Source organism: Saccopteryx leptura, chromosome 1, assembly GCF_036850995.1.
Source record: "Saccopteryx leptura isolate mSacLep1 chromosome 1, mSacLep1_pri_phased_curated, whole genome shotgun sequence".
Taxonomy (NCBI): domain Eukaryota; kingdom Metazoa; phylum Chordata; class Mammalia; order Chiroptera; family Emballonuridae; genus Saccopteryx; species Saccopteryx leptura.
Window position 1 is genome coordinate 165,573,348 of NC_089503.1, and position 14,808 is coordinate 165,588,155.

The following is a 14,808-nucleotide window of genomic DNA, read 5'->3' on the forward strand; positions in this document are numbered from 1 at the left end:
CATTTCACCAAAGTGCTGTGACTTTGAAAGCATTTATTGGCTGTTACATGTACATTAAAGACTAAACAGGTGACATATTCCATATTAATATAATTGACACGATCGGTTGTTATAATACTAGCCAACTAACTTAAACATAATTAGATGTATGACAATTATTTAAATTCATGAATGTGAACTCACTCCTCATTTGGTTACTCATGTGTCTTTGAAATGATAATTTTCCATTAAAATTCCCATGAAAAACAGGATATTTAGAAGAGAAAGTATGACCCTCCATCTGTCGTTGCCTATGTAGACTATATATTAAGTAAGCTCTTCCTCTGTAAAAGTGGTCACGGTGAGGAGAAGAGCTGAGCACATCCAACTCCTAGCAGAGGTGAAAGAGGGTCAGCCACTATTGGATAATTATTCAAGCGGGTGACCGGTTCGGGAGGGTTCAATACTAGTCTCTTTTACTTCTGTTTGAGATTTTCCTTAAGAAAACAAACAAACAAAAAAAAACTTTGACTGAATTAGAACACACTCACAAACACTCCCTTATACTCTAACATCCACGTTCTACTTGTCCCTGAAAAACAAGTCTTAGAGAGAGAGCTAGAAAGGGAAACTACAAACATTTCCAGCAAGATTACTACTCAACTGTTTCATCCATCTGGACTTTTTTTTCCGTCTGCCATCTGGTGGCCAAACTGTGTAAAGCAACCACAAGGATGATACTTCATTGGTAGGATGTGAGATGGGGTTATAAGAATAAATTTTCAGCCTAATTAAAAAAAAAAAGAAAAAAGAATATAATGCACTATTAAATGAATATGAAAATAATAACTTAAAGCACAAACAACAACAAAATGTTGCCACAGGGTACAGAAATGCCATTCCAATTTAAAAAAAAAATAAACTTTTAGTAAATAGATTTTGACTCTTATTTAATAATAATTACTAACATCATTTGCCAAGATTATATGTAATCAACAACAGCCAGTATTTTGAGTGTAGAATTAGCCGATACATTAAGGTCCAGGGATCAGCTATCCATCACGGATACTCTCAAGTGGAATTTTTGTCAAATTTTAATTTCAGTGATTCATGGTTGATGACTTTTCCTCCTCCCCATCATTTCTTATATCTGTGTATCTTTTCATAGTCAAGCTTACCTTCTCCCTCCTATCTTTCCAACCCCCTATATAGAAAATTATAACACAGAGACTTTTATTTTTAATGGTGGAGAAAAGATTTTAAGAGCTGATATCTCAGAAAGTTATTTTAAAATGATAATAAGGTAGGTTGAGGGCATACAACTCAGGTATTAATTTTTAGGTCCACAAGGGACCCATCACATTCATTTCTACCTACTTCGTTCTTTCTTTAATGTTTTTAATAGATGTAAGAACAATTACGAGGAATCAAAGTAATGGCCAAGTCAAGTATTCCTAGGGATTAAACTCAGTCATCATAGTGATTGGATGTTATGGCCCGGGCCCCTCTCACATTAGGAAGTTCATTTGGAATGACATCCTGTTTCTACAGTTTTAGCCTTAATATCTCTGCCACAGCACGTTGCTCCACAGTCAAGAACACTATTTTTTCAGGACTACTCCTTGGGATGTTGAACTGAAAGCTTTGGTAATACCCTCTTACTCTATAAAAGAGTGAGGAAAATTGTGCCTCCTATTTTCCCACTGAAGGAAAATAATCCCTCCCACCTGGCTAATCCAATCATCACCATGCACCTGGAAAGGACTCCAGGTAACGGACTCTTCACCATTTAGGAATCAAAAAGGAACTACTATTCTTTAAGTTTTAGCCTTCCTATTTTACTCAGAAGCTGTGCAAATCCATTAGCCCCATTATGTCTTCAATCAACTCTGTGCCTAGAACACTGTTATACACTCATTCACCTTAAGTCTCTTACAGAATTCAGTCCTGTTTTTCTAGTTTGTTTTGTAGCCTAGGCAATGAGCTCATGGTTTCCTTGTTTCAGCTTTGATGGCAACATTTTCTTGATTCAGTGCCAGGCAATGTTTTTATCGGTGATAGGGGAAAAGTTTGACTCTATCATAATTTATAGGAACTTGTATGAGAAGTTAGCACAATTATTTAATGCAACCAAAGAGCTCAATTTATTCAATCTTTTACTCCAAACTTTAGACTATGTAGACGGGAGGCTTGAATACTATGAACATTGATATATTTTACATGTTCTGGTTGGTGTAGAACCAATCTGCAACACGTGCCTTTACAGAAAGAAGTAGTAGAAATTCCAGAACCAACATATCACTGTTCTGCGCACCTTTATTAGGCTCGACCATCTCTATTACATAAGCATCCATTTTTACTCTTACTTTAGGGATAAAGAATGGACACATGCCTTTGAAATAGTGTGCTGACTGTAAAAGTAAAGTTTTAACATGTTCTATTACCACATGATTGCAACACAGGTGTTTTCAAACTTTTCTCAATATAATAAATAGTATGAAATAAAGATTCTTAATGCATATGCTTTGAAACAGCTGAAATCTAATAAAACAAAGAACTCCAACATAAAAATTTGTTTAAATCAGTAGAAACTATTGAATGTTAATCCCCATTTCACATCTCTGTGAAAGCCACCTGTCAGGGTACCTAGGGGTCAGCAAGTTTGAGTGCTTGTCCTGGTCCTGTGATCTATTGAACGTGCCTTGTTCTCTGTTGGTTTCCATCCAAGCCTAGATGACTTACTCAGGTGTGGAGTGACGTTTGCCGCCAATATGGTGGTCGTGGACAAGGAGAGCACCATGAGTGCCGAGGAAGATTACATGGCAGACGCCAAGACTATTGTGAACGTGCAGACCCTTTTCAGGTAACCATCTGGACTCCCTAGCTATGAATCATCTGGCCCTGACTCTGTGTGTAAGGAAGGATTGGACCAGGGACACTTCTGCAGATGCTAGCTTCATCCACTTGATCATGAAACAAATACTTAGTGTATCATGGGGTTGGAGCGTATTGTGTGAAGTTAAATTACTAGCAGTGGCCAAAGGTATGCATTGGCATCCTGGGTAACTAGGAATGAAAGACTACAAGGCAGTGAACAGGTCATTCACCCATGTTAGAGCCAAGTCTAGGCTTATCCTTACTATTTTCCTGTCTTTGTTCCTTAGACTCACCCAGGTAGGCATTTCTGCTCTGCTCACCTTTGGGTAAGAGTGAGCAATCCTGACCAGAGAAAAGCTCATGCTATTAACCAAGTCAAAACCGTCTATAAATCAAGACAACTAGGTCACTGAAAACAATCCCTCCTACAATAATCTGAAAATGTAAATGCCTCAACAGGTGTTTCAGTTTTCAGAGTTTTGCAGAAGTTTAAAGGAAGGATATGAACTACTGAAGTGAGGAAGTAAACAAAACAGTCTGAACTCAGTCATCATCTCCCTTCACTCCTCCATCATGGCTTCAGATTGTTTCCAAGTGCATATCAAGAGTAATCATTTGATTATAGTTTGAGTTCAGAATTCAGAAAACAGTCTAGGTGTGCACAGGAGATTCAGCAAATTATTTTCCTTCTTTAAACCTCAATGTCTTCATCACAGGTTGTTAGATATTTAAAAAATAGGCATGCCTGGTAGTTTGCAGTCACTCAATAAGTGCTAGCTGCTATAATTATTAGCAGTAAAACTGTCACAATCATGGTGGAAAAGGCACTGACCTTGGAATTGTCCAACTTGGTTTAGCACAATTCCCATTCCCAGGTAGCAGCAGACACTTTCTCACTAACACAGTGAACTCAGGTATGTTTCTCATCCTAGCTGAAGTTGTTCCCCTTATCTATAAAGTACATATGGAAAATAATGAACCTTTTTGTAGCATTATTCCCCTTATCTATAAAGTACATATGGAAAATAATGAACCTTTTTGTAGCATTAATGCAAAACCTGGAAATCAGGTATACATTGATTTCTGCCAACAGCACCCGGAAAACCTACCCTGAGCTTGTGTAATAAACTCTTGCTGGGGAAGAAGAAATAACACCCTCTAAAGTTACTGTAGTAAGGACTGTTTGTTTAGTTCTAGGTTTTCGCTAGGTGGCAGACTTGGATAATGTATTCAGTTCCTCAATTTAAAAGAACATAAATGATATAGGCTTATTCATACAGAAAAGAACAGGCACATCACATAAATTCTGTTTCCTATGTAATTTCAACTCTACAGTCACTTAAATGCAATGGCCGGGTCAATCATTATCACTCGCTCTGCCTAAGACCTCATCTATCTCAAGCCACAGATGTGTGTACTTATGTTTGATATCATGTGTTCAAAAAGGATTGTTATCATCCAAGTGATCATGACTCTATCCAGTTAGAATAATATATGTATATGAAAGATACAAGCTATGTCTCAAAGAAAAATTCCCAAAGGATGAAAAATGTTCACTTGCCTGCCGTCCTGTTTTCCACATAAATTCTTTATATCTCAACAGCATTCCAGGTGTATCCATTCACGTGTGTTTTTGTGTTCATTAACCTGTGAACATTTAGTCAGCCATCTTTATCACCCTTGGAAAAATATGTACAGCCTTATAAATTGTGAGTTTTTGTCCGCTCCTCTATGAGGTCACAGAGTCTAATTTAAAGGGAGAAATTGCACTTTATACTTACTGTTCTGTTCTGTAGACCAGACCTTTCTCTTCTGGTTGAGTCTAACTGAATTAACTGAGTCTGTAGTCAACCGTCTTATTGGTTGTGATCATTTGTAAATTATAGAGTGTGAGAGCACCCTCTACTGGGCTTTCACATCCCAACTGGAGTGGAGGTTTCCTTCATTAATTTTCACAGTGACATTATTCTTTTACAATGTTTCTTAAATGAAAACTTCCAGAACTGCCAGATGGTAGAAGGTTTGGCAGACAGACACATTCACTAGGCTTACTAGTAAGATGGAATGGGGCTGGCCCAAAGGTCAGTTCATACATTTTTCTTTTTTCTATCAGGCAGGGTCTTTCATTTTCCCAAAGTTCCTGCAATAAATAAACTTTTATCGAATTTACTATATTTGGTGACTTTTGAGTAAGAAGAAAGCTTCTGAAAGAATAAATTATGCAGTGTTTCTACACAGACTAGTTAAATCGTGGCATCTTCTTCATCAAGGTTTTACCTACTAAACCAAAAATGCACAAACACGTTGTTCTGAAAAGTAACAAAAATATATACAGGAGATCCTTGGGTTACGACACAGTTTCATTCCTACAAGAGTTACGTTACCCAAACTTTGGTGTAAGTTGAAACACCCGAGCCTTACACAAGCGGAACCCCTGCGCTCCTAACAGTCCAGAATGGCGTCAGTAAGTGTGCTGGGGGACGCCAGCCCCTTCACTCATTTGCGGGTTACTGCGTGTTCTTTCACTAGTTTGCCCATGTAGTCTGTAAGTATGACACTAACCCGCGTAAGCCGAAACATGTCTCAATGTTTTTAAGTTTTATGGCAGTGAACATCATAAACTCGAGACGTTGTATGTCGAGGCTGTCGTAACCTGGGGACACCCTGTATATTCACTTGCAGTGAACAGTCCCAGGCGGCCCCGTTAGCGTAACTCCGACGTTTTCTTGACCGACAGGCTCTTCTCCAGCCTCAGCATCATCACGGAGCTCACGCACCCAGCCAACATGAGGTTCATGCAGTTCAGAGCCAAAGACTGTTACTCCCTCGCCCTTTCAAAACTGGAAAAGGTAAGTTGCCTTTAACTCTTCTGGTTGAAAGCAATAACTGCATAACCGTGGAAATTTCTATATGTAGGCAGAAAATGCCCTGAGATAGTAAAAAAAATAAATAAAAATAATTCAAATGCTGCTTTGCATTCCTTTTTGGGAGGGCTGCTATATTTAATCCTCTTACAAACATGTTTTTAACTTATGATTCATGATGATAGAACAAGAGACCCCCATCATACTCACTTGTGATAGGAACCATTTAAAAAAAATTTTTTTTTTATTCGTTTTAGAGAGGCAAAGGGGAGAGAGCAGGAGAGAGACAGAGAGAGAGAGAGAAAGAAGAGGGAGGAGCAGGAAGCATCAACTCCCATATGTGCTTTGACCAGGCAAGCCCAGGGTTTTGAACTGCCGACCTCAGTGTTCCAGGTCATCACTTTATCCACTGTGCCACCACAGGTCAGGCCGATAGGAACCATTTAAAACCATCAAGTCACATTAAAAAAATAACTGTCAATTATTTTGCCCAATTTCAACATCCCTAAGGTTTGAGGAGTCAGCTGAGAAAGGCAGTTTTTCTGGGATGGCAGCTGTGATTCCATTTTGAAGCAGCTCCATTTATCTTATTTTTCACAATGCAGTATATCACACTATTTTCTTCCGATGCATCAAACCCATCAGAACATTTCCTGTACGTCATGTTTCCACTTGCAGTTTTCATCTGATCTTCCTCGTGAGCACCGTCTGGGTTCGTTGTTGGGTTGTTTTGTAGGACACGATTCTTCTTCTCAGGGATGTTCCAGTTCCCGCCACTGTTTTCCTGATACTATGTCCCCATGATGAAGAATAATGAAACAGAGAAGGGAAAGACAATAATGGAAGGAAGGAAGGAAGGAAGGAAGGAAGGAAGGAAGGAAGGAAGGAAGGAAGGAAGGAAGATTCATCTCATTTCCCTCCCAATTTACCCCATCTCTCTTGTTTTGATGCATTTCATAAAATAGCCTTTTATTCAGATGGATGGCACAATTTCTTCCACGACCACTTCCTTTCAAATTGCTTCTGAACTATCACCATTCTACCATGATGATGATAAAGGCACTTCAGCAGTCATGTGGTAATTACACCCTGATGGAAGAAGTAATAAAAGTGGGAGATGAACAGGGAATAGGGTGGTATAATCAGAAAGACCTTGCTGGTCTTTGTCAATGGTGGTTCCTGACACAGCTTCAAAACCTTTGGAATTTCCTGAGTGACAGGAGTGTCTTTTGTTATTCAGACCTTTCGATCATAACTGATTTGATGCTAACAGGGCAGGTTCTATAGGGGTCTTTAAATAGCTTAGAGATGAGGCTGGTAGCCATGAAAAAAACAAAGCACATGATGAAAACATGGAAACTTTCAGCCCCTCCCTCATCACACCCCCAGGTCTAGGGAAAGGGGAGGGGCTGGAGATTGAGTTTAGCCATGTGGCTAATGATCCCATTAATTAAGGCTACATAATGAAACTTTGATAAAAAGCTCTGAAAAAATGAGGATTGGAGATTGTCCTGCTTGGGGAACATACTGACAGAAGAGGGGAATGTCACTTAGAAGCTCTTCTGTGGGAAGTGTGGTTGGCTTGGAGAAGACAGTAGGAACAGGAGCAGTCATTGTGGGGCAGCACCGTAAGCCGTGGGTTCTGAGCCGACTCTGGGTCAGCGCCGCATCGAACTGAGGACACCAGTTCAAGTCAGAGTACTGGTGTCAGAATGCAAATAGTCTTGTTTCTAAACCATGTATCACTTTGTAATGAATGGTAGAGCAAAATGATAAAAAATGGAGACAACCAATGGAAAAAATAGGCAAGAATATAAAAGGTGTGTGTTTTAAAATTTATTCACTATGTAAAAGCAACAAGGCAAAATCTTACATAGTCTCAATTTAAATCCAAGCCAGTAAATATTTACTGAGCACTGATTATGAGCCAGATATCTTGTTGTATATTAGGAGTTACAGATTTGAAAAAAACAAACTGCATAGGATTTACAATTTAACAGGAGACACAGATATACAGAACAAACAAAAGCATATTGTCTTACTCTTCTTTTTTTTCTAAGTTGGACAATTTTTCATTCATAATCTGAGAACTAGAATGGCTAAATTGGAGTTTGGTGTTACCTGCCCCCACTGGAGTTGCTTCTTTAGGGAAATTTCTTATCCTGTTTTTAAGAAAAGGCTTACCTTTTTCTCATATTGGGCCAGAAAGAATTGGGCGAGGATACCAATTAGTTTCTTTTTCTTCTCAATGTGGGAAAACGCTGCCCTATCTCCCCTAGAGGCATTCTGGCGGTAGTATGAATACATACTCTTGGCCCAGCAATGAGTCATTCATTTGAACTCCTGTGTGTCTTTGAAAATTTTTATCAACAGTCCACCATGTCATAAAAATTTTACAAGAAATGTATGCATCCTTTGCTTATCTTTCACAGACTGGATATTTAAATATTACATTTACATCTATAGTCTTCTCTACTTAAAGCCGGTCTCTGAAATGATGATGATTATGCTTATTGAAAATAAGGCAAACTCATTCTTCAGCACCACTCAAAACCTAATTTCTACAGCAACACCCTCGTCAAAAAGTGGGGGTTCTCTCCTTTAATTATTGTGTCAAGATTATATTCTCACTTTTGTAGGGCCAACTGCCGACCCCTTCTACAGACATTTTGGGCCATTCTAGTTGTTCATCTATTTCTCAGTGTATTTTATAAGCTGTTTTGTTTTCCGGCTCTTCCCTCATCATGGGAATTATGATGGACTTCACCTGTTTTAGTTATTTTTAAAATTGTGGTTCTATTTTATGAGTTACCGCTTTGGAATAACATTAAACGGCACAGAACGTACCTTTTTTACATGTAAAGACGTGTAGTTTACTTTGTTGTTTTACAGAGGCACAAGCAAGGACAGAGGTTGCTTCCCCCCAAATTCTAGCTTATGGAAGTGCAGAAACTTGAAATCTCTCACACCACAAAAGAGCAAGAGTAGTAAGAGCACGCTCACGGAATTCATTGCTCCCTAGTCGCCCAGCAAACATCTCTTCTAAAGGCTCCACTCCGGTGTCTTTTCATCTGTGACACCGTACTATCCTCAGGCCCCTGAGGTCCTCTCAGACCCCACACATTCACACCACATGGCTTTGTAAATGCTCGATGTCAAGTCCGTTTCCTCAGCAGAACTACAAATGCCTGCACGACCGGACCCTTCTGTTAATTTATCTCTGCACCCTTCCGACCGGGATCGGGACCTGATACACGCAGTTCATTGGTCAACACTTGCAGAAGTCCAGTGGTGGCTTGGGGTTGCCGCACAATGTGCAGGGCATGTCGAGAAATAAAAACTCCGGTACGGGAAGCTAGAAACCAGTGGATGTGAGGGCTCCACCTGCCTACTGCTTTGTCCTCACATATGAGAAGATTCAGTACAGATCCCAGGTGTTAACAAAATATTCTGTGGCTTTAAGGTTTTTAATGTTTGATTAAATTACCATATTTTTTGCTCCATAAGATGTACTCCCCCACAAAAAAAGTGGAGGAGAAAATGCCTGTGTGTCTTAAGGAGCAAAAAATACAGTATTTGAGTGTTTGTGTGTGTATGTTTCTTTTCATACATCACCTCAGATCCTTTTCAGAAATGGGGATAAAGAGTAAATAAATGTCACATGTATAAAAGGATTAACCTCTCTTTACTTTTAGGTATTTGAATTGATTAAGAAACCTTGGTTGTGAAAATTAAAAAAACACATTAAAATATTATTAATGAAGTCATGACACATGCCTAACTAAGAACCATATCCTAACGATATGTTCTTCACATATTGTCGGGAAAATCTAGCTAAACAGAAAAATGTAAAATCCAGTATGCTCACAAATGTCCCTGTCTCGAATTTCCGAACAGAAGGAACGAGAGAGAGGCTCCAATTTGGCATTTATGTTCCGCCTGCCTTTCGCCGCAGGGAGGGTGTTCAGCATCAGCATGTTGGACACCCTTCTCTATCAGGTATGTGATGTTTCTTTTTTCCTAAAATGTTTATTTTATATTTCGCTTAGATTTTATTAAATAAGTAATGTATGTAATGTTTCACTGGAGCTGTTAGCTTGCAATTAGCTCTGAAAGCAATTCAGTATTTGACTTTCTGTATTTAAAGACATAAAACTGAATGAAATATTCTGTAAGAAAAACATTGTTTTTTCAGACTAACTTATGCAATGACTTTTAGGCATTCATCACCAGGGCCTTACAATATTTAATGTGACATTTTAATACATGTTGCATGTTGCATTTTAATACATTCAGATTATTAGGCTAAAAAAAAAGCTAAGAAAAATTACTAGGTTTATAAAATAGCCCTTTTTATAATACACACTTTGAAATAAGATATCAGTTGCCAATAACCTGGTAAACCAAGGACATTTTAAATACCTGCTAATTATTGCCTACTTTAAACAAGTAAAAAAAGGACTTTAGAACAAATAAGAACTGTAAGATATCTTTCCCCGCCAAGGAAGAAGAAAGGGCATAGCCACAAAGTGTGGATAAGCAAAAGCTTTATTTAGTACAGTGCTTCCAGGATAATGTTCTCTGGTCTGGGGGCCAGGGGCCAGAGAAATTACATGGAGGAAACCGCGTCAAAGAAATTAGAGGGTCGTTTGGGTGGTCGAGCTTATATGACATGGTGAAATTTCATTGGCTGACAGATGGTTGCTCTTTTTCAAAGGACTCCTGGGAAGTTTCTTTTGGTGCACATGGGTGTGGGTGGTTCCAGCCAAAGTTCCCGGGCATGGTTCCTCACATGACCTTCCCCCATTGCACACCGCCCTCACATTCTGACCTTTTATGTTAGATAAAAGCACCGCTGTTTGTCTGGCTACTTTCTTCTGGTTAGGGGCGTCATGGGGAGGGGAGATCGGAAGGTGGTGGCTTTGAGGGGAGTCACGAGGAACATCTGTTTGACCATGACTCCAGAAACTTTGTGGATGCGGTCCTGTAAGAATTTAAAAAAGAGGAGCAAATATGAGTAATATGCTGATAATTAGAAGAGGATTTAGGATAGGGGCAGCCCAGGTGAGGATGGGTAGCTGCCACTAGGAGTTAAATGGGTTGTAAGAGGAGAGATTCTTGCTCAGTTTCTCTCGCAGACGGTTGAGGAGTTTGATGTTTTCTTCCATCGGGCCAGTCTCATTGAACAGCATTGCTCCCTGCTTTAGCTCATTCTGGTGGCAGGTTTCTGGGAGGAGGGACAGGAGCAATAGGGGGATCTTCAGGGCCCAACCTTTTGGTGAGCCAGAGATGGGTAGGGCCCAGTGGTTCCAACTGCCAGTGGTCCTGCATGGGGGCAAGCTTGAGGCGAGAGACACGATACCAAGGTGTTTGCCCTAGGAGCTTGGCTGCAGTAGGAGTAGTCAGTATTACCGTATGGGGTCCCATCCACTTGGGCTGTAGGAACCAGGCTGGAGCTCCCTCAGAAGAACCCTGTATCCTGGCTGGAGGGGGACCACTGGGTGTGTTTCATCTGGACCCTATGGGAGGAAGGGTCTGATCCGTGTGTTCCCTGAAAAGATGGTGGAGTAAGGATAGAAAGGGGAGGTATGTGGCAAGAGGAGTGGGGTTGACAGGTAAGTTGTGATTGATTAGGAATGGTCTACCATAAACCAGCTCAAAGGGGCTAAGTCCAGTGGAGTTTCGTGGGGTTGCTCTGATTCTAGTTGAGTGCCAGGGGGAGGAGGTTTGGCCAGGAGAGTCTAGTCTTGTTGGAAAGTTTAGTTAGCTGATCCTTCAGGATGCCATGGGCCCTTTCCACCTTACCTGATGATTGAGGGTGATAGGGTATGTGAAGTCTCCAGGTAATGTTGAGAGAAGTGGCAACCTGCTGGACTATATGGGCAGTGAAGGCCGGGCCATTGTCTGACTGGGTGGTAGTCAGTAGCCCAAATTGCGGGATGATATGTTCAACGAGAATGGAGGCAACAGTGTCTGCCATTTCTCGAGAGGTGGGAAAGGCTTCTATCCACCCTGAAAAGGTATCAACAAAAGTTAAGAGATAACGGAGTTTTTTGTGAGGGGGCATATGAGTGAAGTCAATCTGCCAATCCTGGCCTGGCACGTGCCCCCTCAGCTGATGAGTGGGGAAGCAAGGGTGAAGTCCCCCTTGTGTAGAGGCTTTGGAACAGACAGCACATGCTGCATGTACCTTTTCAATAGTCTGCTGGCAGCTCAGGAAGAAAAAGAGTGGTTGCAAGAACTGTTAGAGAGTTTTTGGCCCTATGTGTAAGGAACAGTGGATATCAAAAAGGAGAGTTTCAGCCTGTCCTTTTGGTAAGGCAATTCTATCTCCAAGAAATATCCATTCCTGGTTGTACATGTCCCCACCCTTTCTGAGGAGGGTCTGTTCTTCCTCAGGAGTGTAGGAAGGTTTCAAGGAGTTGGAGAAAACATGAGAAGAGAGGGGGAGGCTTCCAGGGTGAGGTTTCGAGCCGTCACGTTGGCCCGAGCATTTCCCAAGGCCACCGGGTCCTGAGAGGTTTGATGGCCCCTACAATGTACCACAGCCACCTCAGTGAGAAGCTGTAATACCTGCAAAAGTTTAGAAATGTGGGTAGCATTGATTATGGTGGAGCCTTTGGTAGTGAGGAAGATGTTGTCAGCTGGATAGTGGCTCCAAGACTTTGTAGAATGTCCTGACTAAGGAGGGTACAGAGCATTATGGCATAACTAAGAAGGAGTGCGAAAAGGGAATTCCATCCAAACTGCATGTCAGGGGTGGCATGTGAAGGAGAAAAGAAGGAGTCCCATCCCCTCCCATAACTGAGACCTGTGAGAGAACTAAAGGTCCAGAGTGTGATGGCAAAACAGAGAAGGTAGTCCCCGTGTCTACAAGAAATGAGATGGACTTACCTGCTACCTGCAGTATTACCCGGGGCTCAGTGATGGTGATGGGGGTCTCCGAGTCCGGGCCGCGTCAATCATCCATGAGGCCTAGGAGTTTGAGCGATGGGCCTGCCTGGCTGGCTGGGCCTCCCATTTGGGTGACCTGTCCTCCACATAGAGGTGCTGAGGAAAAGCCTGTTGCCCAAAGGGGCAATCGCTCTACCAGTGATCATGCTGCTTGCAGTCAGGGCAGGGCTTAGTGGGCACTGCCGGGACCAGTGACCCTGCTTGCCACATTTAAAAGAAGCTCCTGGTGGGGATCCTCTTTGCAGCCTGGACTTGGGTTGGGCATCTCCTGTGCCTTGCCCCTGTTGCTCTGCCGGCCTCAGGGCTGCCACAAGAGCCTGGGTTTGGAGAGTTATCTTCTGCTGCATGCATGCAGGCCTGGCAAGCAGCCTTGGCCTTTTCCTACTAGCCATGACTATTAAAAACTTTAAATGCCATGTTCACAGGTCTCAGATAAGGGTTTGGGGGTTGAGAATAAGAGGAAGGGGGCTCTTGGGAAGCCTGGCACCCAGATACAGCTGGAAATGCCAGAGCCAGAGGCAAGACAGGGCCAGGCCTTCCTGCAAGAAGACCAGGGTTGGGCTGTTGGGTCAGGAGCCCTGCAAACCGGCATGAGATCCAATGCCTGGCAGAGGAAGGCCTGATGGGGAAGGGGCTTAAAAACACAGTAGAGAAGGGAGGGGCCCCTGGCTGGCAGGGGAGGAGAAAGAGGGACTGGTATTTGCAGGTGAATGAGAAACAGGATCCAGCGAAGGGAGCACAGGGGGTTTCCTGGAGGGAAGAGACTTGAGTGGAAGAGGTCCGCAGAGGGAACAGAGAGGGGTCCCGAGAGAAGGGTGCCCCTGGGGGTCAGGCAGGAGGGGGAGAGAGTTGGGGATCAGTAAAGGAGGAAAGATCAGTAGCAGAGGTTTTAGGTGAGGTTTCTCTGGCCAAAAAGGGCCTGCTCTGCGGAGTAGGTGGCACAGAGATTCGCACGGCAGCACAAATACTAGAAGCCCTGAATGTAAGGGATCTCCAACCAGTTCCCTGTTCTTTGGCAAAAGTTAAATTGGTGAGGGTGTTAAAATTGAAAGTCTTTTTCGGAGGCCTCCTGGTCTGGTTATTCAGTGGGTTCTATGGCCTGGCCACAGTGGAGAAGAAAAATAGTTTCTTCTTCTTTAGGGAGGGAAGGTACTCCAGGAGCCTGTGCCTCTATGACTGTCCTCAGTCCTCGGAGTGGTCAGAGATGAGAATTGGTGTTCTGCAACTCAAGCTCTGGCCACCAGACAGATCGGTAGAGTGGGTGTGTCTGGGACGTCTCCATGGGCACACATGCACTTGGAAGGGATAAGAGGTCCCTGACAGCCTGACCAGGCAGTGGCACAGTGGATAGAGCGTCAGACTGGGATGCGGAAGACCCAGGTTTGAGACCCTGAGGTCGCCAGCTTGAGCGTGGGCTCATCTGGTTTGAGCAAAAATTCACCAGCTTGGACCCAAGGTCGCTGGCTCCAGCAAGGGGTTACTCGGTCTGCTGAAGGCCCGCGGTCAAGGCACATATGAGAAAGCAATCAATGAACAACTAAGGTGTCGCAATGCACAACGAAAAAACTAATGATTGATGCTTCTCATCTCTCCGTTCCTGTCTGTCTGTCTCTGTCTATCCCTCACTCTGACTCTCTCTCTGTCTCTGTAAAAAAATAAAATAAAATAAATAAAAAAATAATTAAAAAAGAGGTCCCTGACACAGCTGCGATTATGAACAGGGAGTCTCACCAGAAAGGAGGGGAGGCTGGAGGCAGGGGACTTACCGCACCATGTGCTGAAGTGGGTGGAAAGTTGGAGATCCTGGTTCTTCCTCAGAGAGGAAGGGGAGAGGAGCGGTCCTTGCAGACTTCAACTCCTCCCTGGTTTTGGCACCAAATGTAAGGTATTTTTCCCATGGAGGAAGGAGAAAGGGCATAGCCACAAGTGTGGATAAGCAAAAGCTTTATTTAGTACAGCACATCCTGCTCGATGAGGTTCTCTGGTCCGTGAAAGGGAGCCAGAGAAGTCGCATCGAGAAAACCACATGGGGGAAATTTAAAGGGTCATTAGGGCAGTCAAGCTAATATGATGTGGCAAAATTTCATTGGCTGACAGACGGTCACTCTTTTTCAAAGGACTCCTGAAAAGTTTC

The 14,808-nt window shown here is 42.5% G+C and overlaps 1 protein-coding gene across 6 annotated transcripts in view; it reads left to right on the forward strand.

Annotated features, from left to right (window-relative positions):
• Nucleotides 1-14,808, forward strand: part of KCNT2 (potassium sodium-activated channel subfamily T member 2) — a 194,926-nt gene that overhangs the window by 161,211 nt on the left and 18,907 nt on the right. For all 6 annotated transcript variants that reach the window (XM_066379898.1, XM_066379900.1, XM_066379901.1 and 3 more), the window contains 3 exons: nt 2,708-2,842; nt 5,594-5,705; nt 9,618-9,719. In XM_066379898.1, coding sequence (XP_066235995.1) covers nt 2,708-2,842; nt 5,594-5,705; nt 9,618-9,719 — 349 coding nt within the window. The remainder of the gene's footprint in view (nt 1-2,707; nt 2,843-5,593; nt 5,706-9,617; nt 9,720-14,808) is intronic.